Consider the following 21,383-nt stretch of genomic DNA (forward strand, 5'->3'; position numbering starts at 1 on the left):
GTGCAGGGGTTGGGGCTGCTTGGGCACCTCACACAGTGGGGGGGCGCTTTTCAAAGGACTCTGGTGGGGAGGCTCTGCCTCACCTGCCTCCTCACCCACTGCACGTACTTGTTCCGTTAGGACCCACCAGAACTGATGTCATGACCCACCTGCAATCAGCTTGTGACCCACCTAGTGGGTCCCGACCCAGTTTGAGAAACAGATAAGGAAGGTGGGGGTTAAGGACAGACCATGGAGGAATTCAAGGTTTCCTTTCACACCTGCCTCCAGTGAAGGCAACCAGTGGGACACCAAGCCCCGCCTTCCTTCTTGGGTCCCTGTCCATCATCTCCCCTAAGCCCCGTTCCTGCTTGAAGCCCCTCCCCTCCAAAGCCTGACCACGCCCCTTCCGTCCCATTGGCCGCTCGACCCATTGGCCACGCCCCCTCCCAAAACAATGCCCCCGTCCCCCTCGCGCGACCATAAGCTGAGCGTGTGGCCACGCCCCCTTCTCCTCAGCTCGCGGCGGAGCCCCGCTGCCTGAGGCGACGCGGCTCGCCGCCTCTCAGCGGCCTCGGGCGCTGGGACGCGGCGGGCGGCGGCGGGTCCCTCCCACCGGAGTCGCCCAGGCAGGCGCCTCCCCCGCTCCCTCCGTCCCTCCCTCCCTCGGCCGCCGCCGCTGTGAGTCACCACGAGAGGGGGAGGGAGAGGAGAGGAGGCAGGAGGACGAGGACGGCGGTCCTGCTGCAGCCCCAGGCGCGCCCCGCCCGCCTACCCGCCCCCAGGTAAGCGCCTCTCGCTCTCGCGCGCTCTCGCCCTCGGGGCAACTGGGGAGCCGCGCGGCGGCCTCGGCCACATCCCCCGACCGCCACCCTCTCGGCGCGCGCCCCCGGGCTCCGTCATGGAGGCGCCCCGCTTCCCAGAAGGCGTCTGGCGCCTCCCCAGGCCTGCGCCACGGGCGCCTGGCCCCCCGCAGCGTCCCCCAGTCTTCCTCTCCCTTGGCTTCCCTCGTGGAGGCGCTCTGGCTCCCCCACAGGGTGCTCTTCCCCCAGGCCCCCTCCCTCGGCCTTCCCCACAGCGCTCCCTCCCCGAGGCCCCCCTTTCCTCCCCTCTCTTGACTTCCCTCATGGAGGCGCTCTGGCTCCTTCGCAGGCCCCCCTTCACCCCCCCTCTCCCTTGGCTTCCTTCACAGTGCCCCAGGCCCCCTCCAGCTCCTTTCCCTCGGCTTCCATCTGGGAGGCGCTCTGGCTGCCTCTCGCTGTGCTCCGCAGGGTGCTCTGGCCCCCATTCCTCCTCTCCCTTGGCTTCCATCAAGGAAGCGCTTCCTTCACAGGGGGCTCTTGTCCCCAAGGCCCTCCCACCTCTCCCTCCACTCCTCTTCTCACTTGCCTTCCGTCATGGAAGCACTCTTGCTTCCCTCTCATGACTCTGTGCCAGGGGTGCTCTTGCCCCTGAGGCCCCCATCTCTCCATTCCTCCTCTTCCTTGGCTTCCATCCTGAAGGCACTCTTGCTTCCTATTCACTGTGCTCCACAGGGTGCATTTGGCCCACCCGCCTCCCCACTCTTGGCTGCCATTACGGAATTGCTCTTGCTCTCCTCGCCTGTGGTCACCAGGATGCTTCCGGCACCCCAGACCCACCTGCCTGTCTCCTCCCCTGACCTCCCTCATGGAGTCGCTTCTCCTCATTGCATGCAGGATGCATCTGGCACCCATCTCTCCAGGTTTCCATCATGGCAGAGGCACTTGTGCTTCCCTCTCTCTGTGCTTCACAGGGTGCGCCTGGCCTACTTGCTTCTCCTTTCATTCTTCCATACTCTTGGCCTCCATTATGGAGTCACACTTGCTTTCTTCTTGCTGTGGTCCACAGGCTGCTTCTGGCACCCCAGTCCTACCTGCCTCTCCCCTCCTTTGGCCTCTGCCATAGAGTCACTTTTGCTTTCCTCTCACTGTGCTTTAGAGGATGCTTCTTCCTGATCCATCTTCTTCTCCCATGGTTCTCTTGCTTTCTTTCCTCCACCACCCCATGTTGGGAGAAGCAGATGGGGTGGCGGTGGTTAAGAATGGAGCAGGGGAGGTATGCTTGTATTCAACCAGTGTTTTCCAGTGGACACTACCATGTTTTCATAGAAATCACTTTTCCCTAATTATTTAATTATTATTAATAGTATGAATGCAGACCTTTTCAGGTCTACCTGTGTTTCTTATTCTCATTCATAGGAAGCTGCCTTCTACCAAGTTTGTCTACCAAGTCAGACAGACTTAGCTCAGTACTGTCAGCGCTGGCTGTCTGCATTTCTCCCAAGATTTCAGACAAAGGCCTGAATCTCTCAGCTGGAGATGCTGCCAGGGATGGAACCTGGGACTTTCTGCCTGCAAAGCAGGTGCTCTTCCACTGAGCTGTGACTCTTCCCTTAAACTCATTCACTTACTCTATGCTTTTTTAGGTGTTCTCTCTCTCGCTCGCGCGTGCGCGCACTCCCACCCACCCACCCCCCCCCTTACCCTTTCAGGCCTTTCCCCTCAGGTGGTCCCAACTCCAGCCTCCCTCATGTCATCTTCCCCTTCGTTTCTGAATTTACCCTCTCCATGGGTGATGTCTCTACAGATCTGCTTTCGTTGAGATTTTCATGACATCCCCATCCAGCGTTTCATCTCCTTCAGTGGCGGCCAAACAGAAAAGTGGTCCCTGTTTGGACTGCTTCTTTTCATTGCACTTCAGCGGCATGTGACATCCCCCTCATTTGGGGAACAGGGACTCTCTGGGCAATCACATCGTCTGCCCAGCATTCCAGAAGGCTGTGCAACAGGATGTCCAGGTAGATGATACTGCCCAGAGCACCCCTATCTCCTGAATGAGGGGGTCGATGCGCAGTGCCAAAGCAGAATAGAAAGGTCTGCTCACAGTGCGGATGGATTTGACCCAAACCCTGGATCTGGCCCTCAGGCCAGGTTCAACTAGTCCTGATCTCTTTCAACACATGCTGTTCTTCCTCAGACTTTCCCTAGTTATGTCTCCAAAAATCTCCTTTTTCTCTCATGTGTTGTCTCCTTTGTTCTTCAGTGATGTTTTCCTTCCAGATAACCATACTTGCTGAATTCTTTTTCTCTCTTCTTTACACAGTTCATTTCCTTGAGTGCTGTTCTCAGGACAGCCCCCACCCTCATTCTATCCTTAACATATTTGTCCATCAACTCAGCTCTTTTTCCTTGGTTGGCATTCCCATGTTGCTTTTTTGGAACCCTCATCCTTTCCCAAGTTCTCACTCTTTTGCAGCTATTCTGCATGCACATGTTAAGGGTGGGGAAACAATACTTCCAGCTGTGCCCCTTGCTCTTGCAGCTCCTCTGTAAACTCTCTCACCATCTGAAAACCTTGGACAAATGTGCCTGTTTGGCTCCAGGCTGCCCAGTCTGGCTTTTTATATTGTATTGTATTTTAAGTGTACACCTGCAAATGTGTACCTGAGGTGAGGTGAGGTGTATACCTCAATATGTCAAGTTAGAACTTGGCATGTGCATGTGTCATTGCTTGCTGACAAGCAGAGATGGATTGCAAAATCCTTGTTGAATTGGTGTCGAAAACCAGGTTGTCCTCTTCTTCATCTTCAGAAGGTCCTCCATGTTTTCTGTCTATTACTTTCAAAGAAGAAAGAGGATAGTCATGGCTCCCAGGCATATAGTTCTTGTATACCAATATTCACTTTTCTTCCATTCTAGACCCTCCCCCTCCACTGAAAAGATGGAGCTTTACACATAGCCAAAAGATGGGAGGGGAAGGCTGTCTTTTGTGTAGTGTGTGAAGGAACCCCAACTACTCTCCACTCCTTCCTTGATACTTTCTATTTGATTTTCTCATTTCACCCCCTCCTTAGCACTGTCCTGTTTGCTTGGTTGACACCACTACTTCTCTCAGCTCTTTTTTAGTCTGCATGCTCAGAAGCACTCAAACTGGCTTATTTCCTTTTGCTTTTATTTATTAAACTTGTATCCTGCTTTTCGTGGACAACCAAAGTAGCTTACATACAAAGCAATGCAGCAATAAATTTAAAAAAATTCATTTTACAAAACCTTATAGAGCAGCAGAGAAGAATCAGACTTAAGCCAAATTAACAGCATTCTTGAGCAGAAGTGTCTTAAGCTGACAGAGGATTAGTTTGTGGTAACTGCTCAATTATACACTGTATTCATTCTTTCATTCCTATCCTGCCTTTCATGGGATAGTCCTGTGGCCATTTTAATTGGAATGGGTTTTAAAATGGTGGATTTCTGTTCTCTCCCTCATTGTTTTGGCATGTATCTGTGGGTAAATGAGGAGCTGTAATAGTAGTTGGTGGGTGTGGGACCAAGGAATGGTTCTGGTGGCCTACTGTATGGTATAGATGCCTTAAGCCTTCATTCTGCCCACCCTTGAGGCTCATATTGAAGATTAGTTGCATCTTCCTTGCTACATTTTTTCTCTCTCTCATCCCAAAGGAATAAGGAATTATTGCTTCACAGAATAAGCAAAAACATCCCTTTGTACATAATTGATATTTTCTCCCAAAGTTTTATTGTAAAACTTTTTATGTAATTAACACTGAAGACTAGAGGTAAATATTGGATCTAGTGTTCTATGTAACTTTGTAGGATGTTACATCTAAGAGATAATTCTGGATCTATGAAGTAATGATTCTCTTGAATGAGACCTTAAATTTAGTTGAGATATAAGCTATTTAGACCAATGGCTGGCCATAACCAGCAATTGGTTGTGGGTTGGAGAAACCTTGTTGCAGTGCCTCCTGACTGGGAGTGGAGGTGTGGAGAGGAGAATATACAAATGGTTAAATTATGGTTGGAGTGATTTCTAGGTAGCATGTGGAACTGTCCTGGTGGATCTGCAAGGTAAAAATTGCCTCTTCTGAGTTTGGGGTGCTGTTGTTCAGAAGTTTTCAGAAGCCCACTAGTGTTTGCATTGACTTTCCAATTGTAGCTTGGCAGTTTGCAGTTGTAAGACTGTGGTGACTTGGTCTGTATTTCTAGGAGGGGTCTTCCAAGCATAAAACATGATTGCCTTTGCTTGACATCTCAATGTTTGTGTTTGGGTCCTCTTCTAAGCCACTTTCATAAACAGTGGGAGATGCCTAGTTTATGCTAGAATTGCATTATTCAGGGCAGAGTGCGGAATTGAGGATTCCTGTTTTGTTTGCAGTAATGGATGGTGGAGAGTGCAGTAGTCAAGATACAAAGATCTTGCTTTATTGAACAGAATTTTCTTCAGTGTGGAAGATGTTTAAGCTGCACTCTTATTGTCAGTAAAATCTTTTTAAGAGTTATTGAGGGACCAAATTCTGATTGAACACTGGAAAAAGATTTTGTCTTAATCAAATGCAATAAGCCTCTGGAAATCCTCCTACTTTAATTACTGGTGCACAATGAAACTTTAGTAACTAAGCTGTTTATGTGGGTTAATCGTGCAGTATGTTGTACAGTGTCTCCTCCATTACTGTTCAAGATTTGTCTGGGAAATGTTCTCTCCGTTCTGGAACAGACACTTCTGAATAAGTCAGTCTGATAAGTGTTTAACTTTATTAATGTCAATCCTGTATAAATCAAGTTTGTGCAGTGATTAATTGCAGGACATTTCATAAAGCTTCATAGTTACTTGTCTGCCTTCTCAGCCATATATCAGTTTCATTCCCTTGTTGCAAAGGACTCGTGCAGTAAATTTGCATTGTTTAAGCCTTTGTATGAACCATTACCTGGAAGACTGCAAAAGTTTATCTTCACAGAAGTATATCTGTTCTGTCAAAATAAAAGTTCTGTCACAAATTGATGTTACCTTGAGTTGATTAGTCCTGCTGCAGTGTGGTTTAACAAGTAGCTGTGTCTGGAAAGGAAGGAAACTACACCCTGCTGAGGACATTTCCTTCCCTGTAATCCACAACTACTTTAAAAAAAAAACTGTAAATGTAACAACCTAGTGCCACAAAATTAGAACACACACAACTACAGGTGGGAAAATATTTCCATATGTTAATCTTCAGTTTTAGAAGTAAATGTTGAATTTGTGGAGAGCTCAGGAGATTGATGTGGTATCAACGCCCTCGACAGCCCTTAAGCAATAATGTGTAGTTCTACTCGTAAATGACCTGTTGAGTGAAATGGTGTTCATTTGAAAAACTTCCAGAGGCAGAAGTTCCAATACCTGGGGCTTGGGGAATAGAAATATTTTTTATCCCTGGTCTGAACAGTTGAGACAAAGACGAAGTTGAGACAAATGCAGCTTGCGGCACTTAATACAGCTTTTTGTATAAGCCAGCCATTTTCATCCATTGTGCCGTGGCACACTGGTGTGCAGTGAATGGTCCCCAGGTGTGCCACAGGAGTTTGGTGGAGGTTCATTTATTAATAGGACCATTAGGGGATATGAGCCCCCCACCAACAGCATGGTGTGCCTTGTCAATTGTCAAAAACCGATGGTGTGCCTTGACAATTCTAGTACCTTGTCAGAGTGCCATGAGACAAAAAAGGTTGAAAAACACTGGTAAGCTGGTAATTTCTGTTACATAGGACAGCATGCTCTGTTAGGTGATGAATACACTTCTCCACACCTCCCCAACCAAATGTTGTGTGCTTAGAGTGAACCACAGCAGGATTGGACCACAAGGCAAGCAATTCTTTTTTTTATCCAGAAGCATTCACTAGCTGTCATCCTCCATCCAACCTTGTTTAATTGAATCACAGTGATATTTGGAATAAACTGGAAGGATGCGTCTGGTGTGGTGAAGCACTGCTACTCTATGTGATAAAAAGCTTGATGTGTAATCAGATGTTTAATACTTCAGCTTTACCTATAACAATGTGCAAGTGTCTAGATGAGATCTGGGATTGTCTTTCAGCTGGAAGGAAGAACTGGGATTGCCCAATTGGAACATCCTGCAAAATGTTTGCAGGGTTCTTCAAAGATGAGGAAATTAAAATATAGCAAATGAGAAATCAGTTAGAAAACTGATTAAATCCTTTGTAAAGTCTGACTATGCTACTCAAATGATGTCTGGCCTCAGATTTTATAAACTCTTCAATTAGCTCTTAAAATGTGTTTCCAGTTAATGACTACAGATTTTTTAAGGCTTTGGATTGATTAGGAACTCACCATATGTGCGTTAGTGACCAAAGTAGCCTGCAGTTGCTTCTGTGATGTCAGCAAGAAAATGAAGCTGTTGACATATTTGTGGCATATGTTTTCCAAGCTGTGTCATAATTAAAATAATATTGGAGAGAATATTCACAATGACCAGAAGTAAAGATTAACACACATGAGGCTTGTGAAACATTGTTTGAGTCACGATGAAGATAAATAATCCCCCAGAACTTGGAGCAGACCACAAGAAAACTGTTTTGTTGTGTTGTATTCTGAGGAAAATCAACATGAGCTTTGGAGCTTTGGATGGCAGGTTATGCAGCTTATGCTCAGGCTCATTCTTGAGTCATGCAAAACAGTGTGTATCTTCCACATGGTGTTGCATTCAGCTCGTACAAGTGGCATCCTCCTTTCAGGTGAACAGGTTACCAGAGCCGTTGCTCAAACTGCACTGAAATTCACAAATATGTTTTTATGGGCTGATGTTGATTCTTAAATACAAAGTTGACTAATAGGCTTGGATTATTTTGTATGCTCTCTCTTTCCCTAGCTTCCATCTTGCTGTCTGTTTATGTGGATCTCTACAAACCAGTTTTTTGGCTCATTTTCAGTGTGCAAATATTAAACCAAGATCCAAAGAATAGTGCAACATGTTCCACATGGGCAGTGTGTGAAACAGCCTTCTGCTGAGTCAGACCACTGGACCATCTAGCCCAGTATTTTACACTCTATACTGACTGGCAGCAGCTCTCCAAGATTTCAGACAGAAGTTTTTGATGGTGGGAATTGAACCTGGAAGCTTCTGCATGCAAAACTTTGGCTATAGTGTTGAGCTATGACCCCCCCTCCTCAGTATAACTTTGAAGTTGTGATATGTGTCAAGTATCCCATATCTGGAACACTTGGAACTGCAAGTGTTCCAGATTTTGGAATACTGGGTCAGGCTGTGGCTCCGCTGATGTCCGCTGATTTAGTAGCACTAAAATTGCTTCCTGGACACTGCACTGACCATCTTCTTCTTAACAAGTTTGCCCTCGTTCCCACCTGAGGTGCTGAGAAAGAGGGCTGTTCCAGACCGAAACCCTAACTCTGCTGATCTGTTGATTGGCGATAGCACTGATAAACGTGGAGTCAGTGCAGTGACTAGGAAGTCACTGGGAAATGACTAGGAAGTGCTACTGGGGTTGCATGTTGGAATGGCTCTTTCTCAGTGCTTGTGAATGTAGGTGGGAATGAGGGCAGACTTGTTAAAAAAGATCAACTGGTCAGCCCAGTGACCAGAAAGTGATTTCAGCGGAACCATGGCCTGACACAGTGAGCAGTAGAGGCCCCTCTGAGGATCCCTCAGTATGGCATCCTGGCACAGCAAGTCCTTCCCTGGATGCATTTTCTACCTGCTGCAAACATGTCATGTTGAGCATCATGTTGGCACTCTAAAACATTGTGGTTTTTGGAATCCTTTGGATTTTAGAATTTCAGATGATTGGTGCCCAACCTGTTCTTGAACATCAGCTATCAATGCTGCATGAGAAACCACTTTTGAAATGGAAGGGGAAATAGTTTCAAGGTGCTGTTGTTGGCTAGACACCTTTTTGGCTATGCAACAACTTTTCAGGCGTACCTAAAGTAGTAATATTCATTTTCAGCACTTGGTTACTACCATTCCAACAAAAAATAAAGTAGGTCTTTGTAACTTTTTAAATAATTGCACACACTTGAGGACATTTTTCTATAATCCTAACAAATTGTTATATGTTGGAAGGTGCTTGGTTGGAGGTGGTAGTCCATTACTAACCGTTTTTATGTTGCAGTTGGCAATTGTGTGAGGCTCCCAGGGAATTTGTATATTTTGTTCTAGTGGCTATTTATGGCTAAGCGTAACTGTAGTATTGCAAATGCAATATTGGATTCTTGGGGAGATGATGTTCTGGAAGATAGAGCAATCTTTTGTCTTGTTCTTAATTTGAGACCATACCTCTCCCCTTGCCAGAAATGTTTGCATGTTTACCAACCTTGAGGGGTCTCAGCTATTATGTGGTTGTTTAGAAGCACGGATCCTTTGTGGAGAGACTATTGCTCAGTGGTAGAACACTGACCATCTTCTTCTTAACAAGCACAGCCCACATGAAAATTGGGCTATCCTATATCTTGAAATATGATAAGATTAGCATATTTTCTCTTCTGTCGCTAATGAGTTCCTAAGTGAGAAAAAAATGCTTATTTTTAGTTATGACCTGTTTAATGACATCACTTCTGGCCCTCAGCAGGCATGATGAATGCTATTTGGCCCTCTGTATGAAATGAGTTTGACACCTCTGAGTTAAAAGGTCAGATAGGAGGAGCAGGTAGCAGCCTGACACCTCAGAGTGGGCTTGCTGTAATGGGGTCTAGGCAATGACACCTAGACCCCATTACAGCAAGCCCAGAAGATCTTTGAATATAGACAGCTGCCATATAGCAAGCGAGATCATTGCTTCCCCATGCCCAGTATCACTCTAACAGAGGCACTCTGAGGTGTCAGGCTGCTATGCCAGTGCTGGAAAGTTAGTTAGGATTGCGCCCTTAGCTACGTAAGATAAAAGAAGCAGTCCTCCTTTGCTGATCTGTGATGTTGGCAAGAATGTCATTTGCTTATGTCTTATGGACAGAAGAAGGAAACAAGTTCAACAATAATTCACAGTTAACTGGAGTCCTTGTGGCCAGACAAAATTTCTTGATTCTGAAATTTGATTTTATTCATGCCCTTGATGTGTTTTGAAACCCTTTCATGAAAGAAGCTATAGAAATGCACATTACCAGGAAAGGAAAATGTTCTCTGTTTGGATTTAGAAGCTCAAATGTATAGATGGCTGTAGCTTTTTTCCTCGTTCAGAGAACTGTGGGCGCTTTGTCTAAAAATTGAACTGGGCACTTGAGAATCTTGCTTGGAAGCCAGGATTGCAGAATTCAACTGAAGTCAAACGGAGCAGAAACTTTACACCAGGAGGCTTGAGAATCCTGAGAAGCTTGACATGCTCAGGGGGGAAAAATGACATTAAGCATTCCAAATCTTACTGTTCAATTATAAATGGATGTGTTATGGATTCTACCTTGCTTGTATTTCCGTGGAGAATTGAATTAATACAGTCTCCAGCTGCCTGTGACTGAAGGTCATGAATCTTATTGAATGAAAACAAAATCACCAGGACTGTGGAGACTGGGTTTCTCATTTCTGCATTCAGTAGCAGAATTCACTGTAAATTAGCACAGCTTCAGGGTGCAGCATCTTTCTTATACCTTCCCTCTGTGACCACTTGCAACTGTTGGAAGTGCCCCGTGGTGTGGCTACAAACGCAAACCATTTTTACTCTTGGATAATAGAATTGCCAGTTTACCCAAATGCTTTTAAATTCAAGATTTGCACTGTGCTTATGAAGTCTGCTCCTCTTTACTGCTGCATCTGTTGTTCATTTGCCTTTAAACTTTTGCTGTAAAACAGCTTTCCAGCTTGCTTCTGGAAAACTCTCGGGTTCTTCAGTGGAAAGACAAGTAATGTCAGTCAAGCTTCCCTGAAAGAACTTCCCCGTTGCTAGCAATTTTCTATAGCACATGGCTGTGGGAGAGTGGGTGTGTCTAGCTCGCATTCTTGGTTTATACAGACCCCAGCAGCCCTGCCCAGTGCCCCACATGAATTGTGTATACTCTGCAGTGGTCTTCAAACTTTTTTGTATGAGACTGGAAACCAACTGCTGATCCCGTGCCCCTGCCAGGACCCTGTCAGCCCCCACCCACCCTCTTAGTACCTGCCACTTAGTCTTAACAACCCTATGAAGTATCAGCCTTAGAAGCTGAAGACAAGGCAGCGAGAAGCAACTGTGCAGATTATATCAAGAACTCAGTTTTGATAAGGCAGTGGCATTATTGGATTGCATCCAGGCACTCTCTTGCACAGGCTTTGAAAGGCTGCCATGACCCCCCAAATGAGACTTCGTGACCGCATTGGGTCCCAACCCACAGGTTGAAGAACACTGTTCTTCAACAGTGTCTTCAAGATCTGCTACAAAGTAGGAATTTCTCAACAGATGTCTCTGCGTAGAATGGGTTCTGTGAAGGTAAAATAGGCATTTGTGTTTGTATAGCACATTTTATGTGTGCAAAACACTTTATGTATGTTAAGGCAGATAGTATTGCTATCTCCCGTATTGCAGCTGAAGCAGCTAGGAAGCATTTTGCCCAAGACCACTTCTGTAATATTTGCTCATATATAGATCTGCTTATAGGCAGGGATACTAATCTAAAGCTGCTTATCTTTTTGTTGGTGAAAGAGCTGGAAAAGGTATCTAAGGCTCTAGAAGATTGAGGAGATGAGTGTGCGCACTCATGGCATGCATGCAACAGTACTCTTGGAAATGGTGGCTCTGAAGGAAGACATGTTTTCCATAAAACATCCATCTCAGCAGAAATGCAAAACCCATTTAAAGCCCTGCTTACTCCACAAATGGGGAACTGAGGTTGGCTTAGCTGAGTTGGCTTTAAAACTTGGCTCTTACCCATGGGATCCATTATGTGAACCGCATAATGAACAATGCTCCAGGCCCTGTTGGTAGTTCAGCTGTTTGTACAGCTGTCTTGGTGAGCATTGCTCTTGCTTCTGGGACCTTAGTCATCATCTTCACATATATGCTCACATCCGATATCCAAAAGCACACACCCAATATCTTGTTACAGAATATATCTGTATCCTGTATCACAGGAGATCATTTATAGTTGAACACTTCAGATTTTGAGTTTGAACTGAAAATCTTTGGAATTGGAGACAGGGTTCTGTGGTTAGATCTGCCATGGAGTGAGTTTGTGAGTGAGTGAGATGCATGCACAGGAGCACTCTTGGGGTTTCAATGTGCAAAATATGGTTGCTAGGACAAGGAAATGCCAAATATATTAAACTGGAAACAGAACTTGCTTCCATGCTGTTGCCCAATGCTTGGGTTAGTTGAAATGGTCTGTAGTAAAACACTGATGAGACTATTTTCATGGCTTGGACAGTCACTTGGTGTCCTTGGCCAGAAAGGCAAGAATCTGCTGTTTCTGGTAACATACAAGTATTTTAAATCAATGGCCACCTCCTTTGTGTTTAGCATTGGCTTCAGACTGGTTTTGTATCTGGCATGATACTTACTGTTCAGCAACAGTATGAAGTACAAGTATTCTTGCTTGCTCCTTTAGAACCTGTGGACTAGTGGTCCAGCAAAGCTTTGACACATAAGATGTATTCGGTTTGTTATGACATCTTGAAAAGTTTTTGGACCTAAGATAGTGTTGAGGTTGTCTGTTGAAGCTGATACACAGCAGAAGTTAACTTCTGTGTTCAATCTTTTTATTCCACAAATCTCTGGCTCGTGTAAAAGAGATCCCCACAGATTTGTGTGTAATGAGGGTGTGAAGGGAGTGTCTTTGAAGTATGTGTAAATGAAATGAGCAGTTAATGTAAATGGGCCTGTTCAGAACTGACCTTGGGCTGTGCTACATATTTAGGTACCAAAGACAGGAGGAACTAATTAGTAAAAGTTGGTAAGATTTAAGAAGCCTTCCTAGGGGATTTGTCTCCTTTGGTGAGAAGAGAATATTTCTAAATATAAAAGAAAAAAAGTGGCCGCTTATCTTGCTTCCTTCATCCTAACTTACCTGTAAAGAAGGTTTGCCGGAATTTCTGTTGCAGTGTCCCCTCCTGATGAACACAGTCTGAAGATTGGGTGGTGTGTTTTCCAAATGCTTTGTGGAATAGGAGAAATAGGCTGACACTTAAGACCATAAGTCTTTCCTTTCTGTTTGAAAACAATACATTTTGCTTAGCTTCTAGAAGTGAATAGAGGCATCCACTGACCCTGGGAAGCTGGAGCCCCTGCCTCCTGTGATGAGCATCCCAGCAAGGGGAGAGATCAGCCTGGCCCCCACCATCAGCCAGAGAAGGGAGCAGCTGCAAGGAACTTGCTTCCCCTTCCCCCCTGAAAGAACTCTGCCCCAGCTGCCAGTTGCACAGGGACTAGAGCAGTCATGCAAGTATCCGCCAGCCCCAGCAACAGGCCAGAAGATTGAGGGGCTCCTCGATTAGTATGAGCCATTGTAAGCAGCCTTGAGAATATTTTGGTTGAAAGACTGGGCATAAATCTAAAAACCAATTGGTTGCTTTCAAAATGTGTTGCACAGAACATGGAGCTTCTTTAGAAGCTTCCTTGATTCTCTAATCAGCACTGGAAGCTTCCAGGGAAAGCAGCTTGCTTGCCTGCAATTGATCCTTTGAAAGGTGCAGTTTGTGGAGAGTACTGGGTACGTTCTAGGCTAGGGCCTCCTTTTGCCCATGTGGGGTAGCAAGCCTAGCCAGCAATCCATCTGAACCAACTGTGGATCCTAGCATGTATCAGTCTTCTAGATTAGAAAGCAGAGGAGTTTTGGTAGTCATGTTTCATATTCAGGGTCATTTGCAAACTCTGGTTAGAAGAAGCCAGACTTTGCTGGGTTTGTCTGTCATAGTGAATCCTGGCTTGTGTTAAGCAAGGCTCAAAGTAAAAATTGCATCCCGGCCTGAGGCTCAGAACCATAGCCCAGAATCATAGTTTAATGGTGCCTCTGTGCAATGTCCAAACCAGGCTGCAGTCTTAAAAGTACCATCCTATTCCTCCTGACCTCATTTCATCCAGGCAAACTGAGCTGCTTTTGATTTTCTTTGGGTTTCTAGTGGCAAGACATTTTTCTATAGCACCAGAAAGGTTTGTTTTTAGCATCTGAAACTGGTGTATGAACAGATTATGTAGAGGACTCATCATCTTTTGTTTAGACTACAGTATTATGTTTAGACAACAGTAAAATGGTTCCAGAATATTTAAAGCGCCACAATTTATTTCAGGCTATATATTAAAATCAATTCTTTGTTTCCCCAGGGTGGCTTTTTGCTGTGTTTCAAACTGTGATCAGATCCAAGCACTCTAGAAAGCTTTTCTTCACCTTCCAGAGCCAGGTAAGGAGATGCAAAAGTTCTTAACAGCTTGAGCCCAATAATTGGGTTCTGTGCTGCAGTGAGTCAGATGAAAATAGCTGTGGTCAGGTCCTAGATAAAACATCAGACTTGTGCAGTGTGGTGTGTTCAGACTCTCAAGGCATGTAACATATGTCTGGTAAGAGAGAGATCAGGAGCATTCCAGTTGTGGAATTGAGGCTTTAAGCTTGGAATGGATCCATATGTGTTGTGAAACCCATGCTGGATGGTGGTGTTACACGTGCAAGTGTGGTGTTACCAAGAGCCTCAGGCAGTAGATCTTGGAGAGGGAACTACCCTTAGCTGGCTATGTGATCCTTTCTGTGCCCAGCTACATACTTTTCTTGCTCCTTTTTTCATCTAATGGCAGCTGCGTAATAAATTTGTTGATATATAGCAGGAGGCACAGTAACTAGTTCACCTTGGTATTGGTGCTCTGTCTTGTGTTGCATCATATTCTGGGTCATCTTGGAGGTACTGGTTATGACAGAGCCCTAAATGCAGTGGTTTTCAGACTGGGGCGTTGCAACACCCTAGCCTGAAGGCCCTGGCCTCTTTCCTCTTTCCCATTAAGGGGTGGGGGCAGAGAGGAGGCAGGGAGAAGGTAGCACTCACCATTCCCTGCAACAGCCTGTTGGGGGTGCATTGCTCCACTTTTACTTCTAACGAGCTGGGGAGCCCTGCAGGCGTTCGTGCAGGGCTCCCTGCACCCCCAACAGCCTGCTGCAGGGACTGGTGAGTTCATCCCAATCCCTGCAGCCCTCCTGAGCAGCGTGATCCTGGGAATTGCATTGCTGCCTTCCCTCTGCCCTGCTGTCTCCCTCCACCCCCGCAAGGACTTACAGCAGTGCAAACACTCATAGAGAGTTTGAAAACCGCTGCCTAAATGGCTTGAATTCTGCATTCCCAAGATACCACCTCGAATTCTGTGCCTTTTATCAGTGAGAGTTTCCTGAGAACAGGAAGAGCATATAGCATATAGCAACACCACTGCATTTAGGGCTCTGTCATAACCAGTACCTCCAAGATGACCCAGAATATGATGCAACACAAGACAGAGCACCAATACCAAGGTGAACTAGTTACTGTGCCTTCTGCTATATATCAACAAATTTATTACGCACAGAGTCAACCAACATTCAACTTGTCTTGGTTCACACTGCTGAAGTATCAACATGGAGTTTTGAGCATGCACAGAAAGTGGTGTAAAATGCCCAAGGGCAGAATGAGACAATTACAATACATATAACACATGAATGAGTAGTGAAGCTTCTTAAAAACATAAGAACAGCCCCGCTGCATCAGGCCATAGGCCCATCTAGTCCAGCTTCCTGTATCTCACAGCGGCCCACCAAATGCCCCAGGGAGCACTCCAGATAACAAGTGCCCTCCCTTGCATCTGACATAGCCCATTTTTCAGGGCCATACATGCAATTTCCATAAACTACTGAGCTATCAGAAGAGTCAAGATATACAGTTAGCAAAGATCAAAGGAGGTGAATTAACTTGTCTGTGATCAGCCCACCTCAGGATTACCTTTTAATCTATTTTTTATTATTCTGTGGGTCACTGGCAAGCTGCCCTTGCTTAGACAATGTTTCACATCTCTGTGCCAGATGTGAAATATGCCTATTGTCCAAAGAGTGGCAGTGGTAGGTAGTTGGGGTAATGTCATAACTTTTCCAGCAATTAGGTTTTTAATTTTTTGAAGTATATCTGGAGGTAAAATCTGGTATATCTGGAGGTCTGGTATTGGACTGATGTGTTGGGAGTGGAGGCATCATGCTATTCTACAGCAGTTTGAATTGAGCCCTGACTGGATTGTGATGTGTTTGCTTGATTTTTTCCCCCCACTTTAAAACCACTTTTAATGTTGTGATTCCTACATTAACCTATAGAATTGTGCAATAAGGGTGAGTGTGAGATTGAGGTTTTGGAGCCTTGTATATGGTGCCATCTGCTGGAAGGTACAGTAAGGTTTTTTTTTCCTCAAGCCCACTCCATCTGTGAAATGAAATAGCTTCCTTTCATTTCTAGAGTAGTGGGGGTTGTGTTTGATTGCCTCCCAAAATGTGGCAAGTATTCTGGATGATGATTTTTTTCCCCAGGAGCATCTGTATCTTTGTAAATTACATTTACATTTGCATGTTCATGTCCTCTTTGTTTCTGAGCACGCATCCTTTGGAAAGATTAAAATTAATGTGAAGCATTTTAGATGGAAATGATTTGGTCGAAGATAGCAGTGCTAGTTTTAGTCGTTGGTTAAAGAAGCAACAGCCTGGTTCCTTCTAGGCATTGTTTAGCTCTTATTCTTTATGCTCAGCTGAAATGTAGGCATGATTTGTTTAAAATATTTTTCTAAACTCGTAATAAATAGACCATTTCAGTCTTTGTTTTTAATTGCAGGTGGTGCCCTACATGCTTTTCCTGAGTCCCAAATTCTATATTTGATTTCTTCTTTCTGTCTCTCCTGACTGAAAATTCTCATAGCCTGAGGTTACAAGGCAATCAGGTAATGTTCATAGTTGCTTCATTCTTCTTTTTGTATCTTTTCTCTTTATAGAATGTGATAAATCTTGCATAATTTGAAGAACTTGAAAGACAAGTGTTGATGGATTATGATGTGGGCTGATTAAGTGACTACCAGTGACTGATCTAGCCATGGAGCATGATGCACATTTCTGCTAATTTGGGATTATTGTAAAAGTTTGTTTTTCATTGTGGAGAACACTCTGTCAGGCAGAGTGACTGAAATATCTGATTGCTTTTGCTTCTGAATTAAAAACTGTAGATGCTCACTCAGGGCTGTAACTTTGCTTTGTGGCAGCCTTTTTGTTCAGAAAGGAACTGTATAACATTTCCTGCCTACAAAGAACAAACTTTCCAGTTTTGCTAGATTACAACTGAACATTTCCAGGAGATTCACTGTATCTTCTAGCAGGGCTGAATGGCACCTACGGAGGAGCTAATTCTTGCCAGTCAATTCCTTTGGGTGGGAGAGTGGTGACGATAGCTTTTAGTTAATGTTGTTCAGCATCTTTCTTTGCATATTTAAACCTCTGTCAATGCATGCATTCTGATAGTGTTTGTATATAATTTTAGGAGGAACTGGGAGGAGGGGAATGAACCGTGAGGGTGTCCCCGGGAAGAGTCCGGAGGAAATGTATATTCAGCAGAAGGTGCGAGTCCTCCTTATGCTTAGGAAGATGGGATCAAATGTAAGTACTGTGGGTCTCCTTGCAGGCATTCTCACATAAGCTACACACACATACGTATGTATGTGACCGTTGAGGGCCTAAAAGAACTGAATGTCTTACAGTTTACAAAAGTGCCCTTGTCTGGTCACCTGGAAGTGATTCGAGCATAGATGATTACTTAGAAGCATAATAGTTAACACTTGAAACAAAAATGTTTCAAGTAGTTCTATAGATAGTAGATACTGTTTCTAAGTAGTTCTATAGATAGTATTCCTTTTCAAAGTTTTAAATCTCTTGGACAGCTAAAAGTAGGCGTAGCTGTGAATTCTTGAATCATGGTTTTCTCTGGGGTAACTTTGAAAAGTATAGCGCAGGGTACTGTTGCCTTTCCTTAACTCTGTGTCTGAGGGTGGGGCAGAGTCTAATGGTGATCCAGATTTCTTAATCAATTTGCATTTGATACTGTGGCCGGGCTTCAGAAACAATTCTGCTTTCCGATTTTTTTTATCTGTATTAAAGATGAAACTGTAGTGACTATATGATCTTGCCTCTTTGTTGCCTGAAACTAGGTAGGTGGTAACCAGTGAGAAGCCTGCCTTGCCTGAGGTGCCTTCCCCACAGAAGCTTGAGTGCCTCAAACTTTGATACCTCTTTGGTGCCAGCAAATACTTTTTTACTTCCCCAGGCATTCCAGCACAAGTTTTGCTGTGATTGCTGTGACCACTCCTGCTACTTTTATTTACGTGTATTCTAAGCTTTCTCAATATGTGTGGTTGCCTGTGAGTCCTGTGCTGAAGCACAGCTTAGAAGCTTGCTAAATAGAAAAATGCAGATTATTTAATCTTTAAATAATGGTTTAATCTCTTTCTGGATGTACAGTTTATTTTATAAATATTCGTGTTTTTAACATCTTCAAACACACAATTTCTGATTATTGGCTATAGTGGGATAGAATTGTGGTTTATTCATCTAATTATACAACTACAACCCTGTACAAATGCTGCTGATTCAATGAGATCCATTTATGTTTCACATTTTCTATGAAACAGACCTTTTTGGGGTTATGGCCTCTGCTTATGTGACCAGATGCCAAAAATGGTTGGGGTTAGAGTTAGCAAATAAACTGTAATGGCTTCTAAATTGTACTTGGACCCTACTACTAAATTGGTTTGCTCCCCTCTAGGTGGATTTACTTTGCTCAGTCTTTGTTTTTCCTTCCAGTTAACAGCCAGTGAAGAGGAATTCTTGCGGACATATGCAGGGGTAGTGAATAGTCAACTTAGCCAACTTCCTCAGCATTCTATTGATCAGGGTGAGTAGCAGGGAAGTGGAAGGCACATAAGCTTTCAAATCTTGAGCTGTTTCTGTTTTAGCATAAATGATCTTCCCAGAAACTAGAAGTGGTTTTTAATTATTCCAAAATGTGAAAAAGTTTCAAGACACTCTTATCTCTTCAGGTGTATTGGTGAAGAAAAGGGAAGCACTGTTTGTGAACTCTTTATTAAGATAGATTAAAATGTTGTGAACCAAGACAAGTTGAATGTTGTGTGTACATAAAATATTTGGACAAAATGTGCCTGTTTGCTTTTGTCACACATTTCTGCTTCTGTTAGTTGTGGGGAGGGACAAATACAGGGAGCCCTACTCAGCTCCTCCCTGTCCTGGCTTGGGAGCTCTTACTAGCCATTGCCTACACTCTTAAAAAACCTTTCTTTGCATCTAGCAAAGACAGACAAACTTACTTAAAAAAAGAGGTTCTTCTGATGTCCAGTTCTGAGCTTATGGTAAAGTTTCCCATTTGGGAATACGTACCGCCCTAGCGAAGGATATGTGTGTTGACCAGTCTTCATCTTCAGCCATTGAAGCACAAACTAGGGATATGTTGCTGTTTCGTTGAGTGTTAAAATTAAGTTGATTCTAAAAACAAACTTTTTAGACATTTGAGGGAAGGAAAAGCAGCATAAGATGTGAAGACACCAAATATTAAGAACACTTATGTACTGCTCTTCAGTTCAAAAGTTCACAAAGCAGTTTGCAGAGAAAATCAAATAACTAATTTGACCAATCAGTGGGGAAATGCAGGTTTGCTGCTTCGCTATGATGGTGCTTGGTTAAGATCATTTTCTTTACTTTGAGCAAAGGTTGGAGTATAGTTTGGTCTCGATGTGTCCCATACATTATAGTAGTGACCTGTAGGCTGTGAGAGTTGAATTCTTCTCTCACTCTAAAATTTAGAGCAGCCCTCGAAATGAGCAAACCGTAATACTTGTTTTTAAAAACAAAGATGCTTTCATCAAAGGAGGAAGCTTTCATCTCCTTTGACATGAGTCATTCCCCATTAAAATGTTTTGATGTTTTTGATGCTAATGCAAGTCCAGTAGCTTCTGAAATTTAAGTGGGGGCTTTTCTGCTTCTTGGTGCACAATATTGTATAATTAAGACAGGAACCCAGCTTAAAATATCTCTTATGCTTGCAAACTGAGTGGTTGTGTAATTCCATTGGTTCTGTATAAGTTTTTCACAAGCAGATGCAATGTACCATTGTAAGATGTAAAGATGGGACTAAGTGCATGAAAAAGTAATAGATAATAGGAAAGTACTTTGAGTGACCGGAGCTGGGATCCTGGGGTGAGGTTGGGAATAGAGTAGTGTTTGAACACCATCCTTGCCAGGCTCTCAAAAACTCTATCTGCAAGGAGGAGTGGTTCAATGGATCCAAGAGTGCTTGAATTGTGTGCCTTATTTTCCTAATATTGGGCCTGGTGAAAAGGGCAAGAACCTGTTTCAACAAGTTAATTTTGTATTGTTGTGACCTTTTAATTAACCAGCTGTTCCTGATTCTTAGCCCATGTTTCTTGTCTGAACAAGGAGAGTGAATGAGCCTTCTCTGCTCAGCGCAGTGCAGAAGATGTTCCACACTTTTCAGATTGGCCAGCTTGAACCTTTTGCTTTCCAAGGATTGTAATATTGCAGTGGTGTGTTCTCTTGTCTCTCAACCAAGACTGAGCACTGCTGGGAATCCTCGTTTGCCTTGCACTTAAGTTAGAAAAGCTTTGAACCTCTTAACCAGCCATTTTCAACCTTTTTCAGCTTACAGCACACAGTCAAGGCACTAAAATTGTCAAGGCACACTCCCAGTTTTTTACTTACATTAAATTACTATATTACAATTAATTTTTAATTAATATAATTAATACAATTAAATCATTACATGACAAAGGGCACAATCCTAACCAGGTCTACTCAGAAGTAAGTCCTATTTTGTTCAGTGGGGCTTACTCTCAGGAAAGTGTGGTTAGGATTGCAGCCAAAGACTGGGGGGGATGTGCCTGTGGGACTTACTTCTGAGTAGACATGCCTAGGATTGGGCTTTTGGTTGCACTCTTTTTTTCTCAAATACATGAGCAGGCAATTGGCACTTCTCTCTCCTCCTCTCCCCCACCCAACCCCTCCCACAGGGACATTCTCTCTCCCCCCCCTCTCATAATTGCAGTTAGCACCTCTCCTACTGTCCCCTCACTGGTCCACACCTTCCAAAGGTCCAGAATCACTTGCCTCACATTCCCCCCCAATTGCTTGCTCCTGTATTTCAGAAAAAAAGTATAACTAGTAGACACTTTGCCCAATCCTAGGCATGTCTACTCAGAAGTAAGTCCCATTATAGTCAATGGGGCTTACTCCCAGGAAAGTGGGGCTAGGAGAGGAACTTGAGAGCCCAGCCCAACTTAGGCATGTCTACTCAGAAGTAAGTCCCATTATAGTCAATGAGGCTTACTCCCAGGAAAGTGTGGATAGGACTGTGGCCCAATGCCCCTCCTCTGAAAGGCAAAGGGAGGGTTGCTTTGTGGAGCTGCAGGCAACTGTGGCAAAGAAAAGGGACTTTTGTGGACCCTCAACCAGCTCATTCTTAGGCTGGTGTCCCTGCTTGCCTGCCTGCCCCAGCTTCCTCCTTTTCACTCCGCCGAGACCTCTTCCAGGCTTTTCTGGTTGCCCAATCAGCAGGCAGGGCAGTCAAGGGACTTGATACCCAATCCTAGGCATGTCTACTCAGAAGTAAGCCCCGTAATAGTCAA

At 44.2% G+C, this 21,383-nt stretch overlaps 1 protein-coding gene across 1 annotated transcript in view; it reads left to right on the plus strand.

Moving 5' to 3' along the window:
• Positions 1 to 482: 482 nt before the first annotated feature.
• Positions 483 to 21,383, plus strand: part of CTNNBIP1 (catenin beta interacting protein 1) — a 34,548-nt gene continuing 13,647 nt past the window's right edge. Inside the window, exons 1-5 of the mRNA XM_066637741.1 lie at positions 483 to 764; positions 14,019 to 14,095; positions 16,520 to 16,625; positions 17,216 to 17,331; positions 18,532 to 18,622. Coding sequence (XP_066493838.1) covers positions 17,236 to 17,331; positions 18,532 to 18,622 — 187 coding nt within the window. The 5' untranslated portion in view covers positions 483 to 764; positions 14,019 to 14,095; positions 16,520 to 16,625; positions 17,216 to 17,235. The remainder of the gene's footprint in view (positions 765 to 14,018; positions 14,096 to 16,519; positions 16,626 to 17,215; positions 17,332 to 18,531; positions 18,623 to 21,383) is intronic.

This window comes from Tiliqua scincoides, chromosome 9 (assembly GCF_035046505.1).
Source record: "Tiliqua scincoides isolate rTilSci1 chromosome 9, rTilSci1.hap2, whole genome shotgun sequence".
NCBI classification, from domain to species: domain Eukaryota; kingdom Metazoa; phylum Chordata; class Lepidosauria; order Squamata; family Scincidae; genus Tiliqua; species Tiliqua scincoides.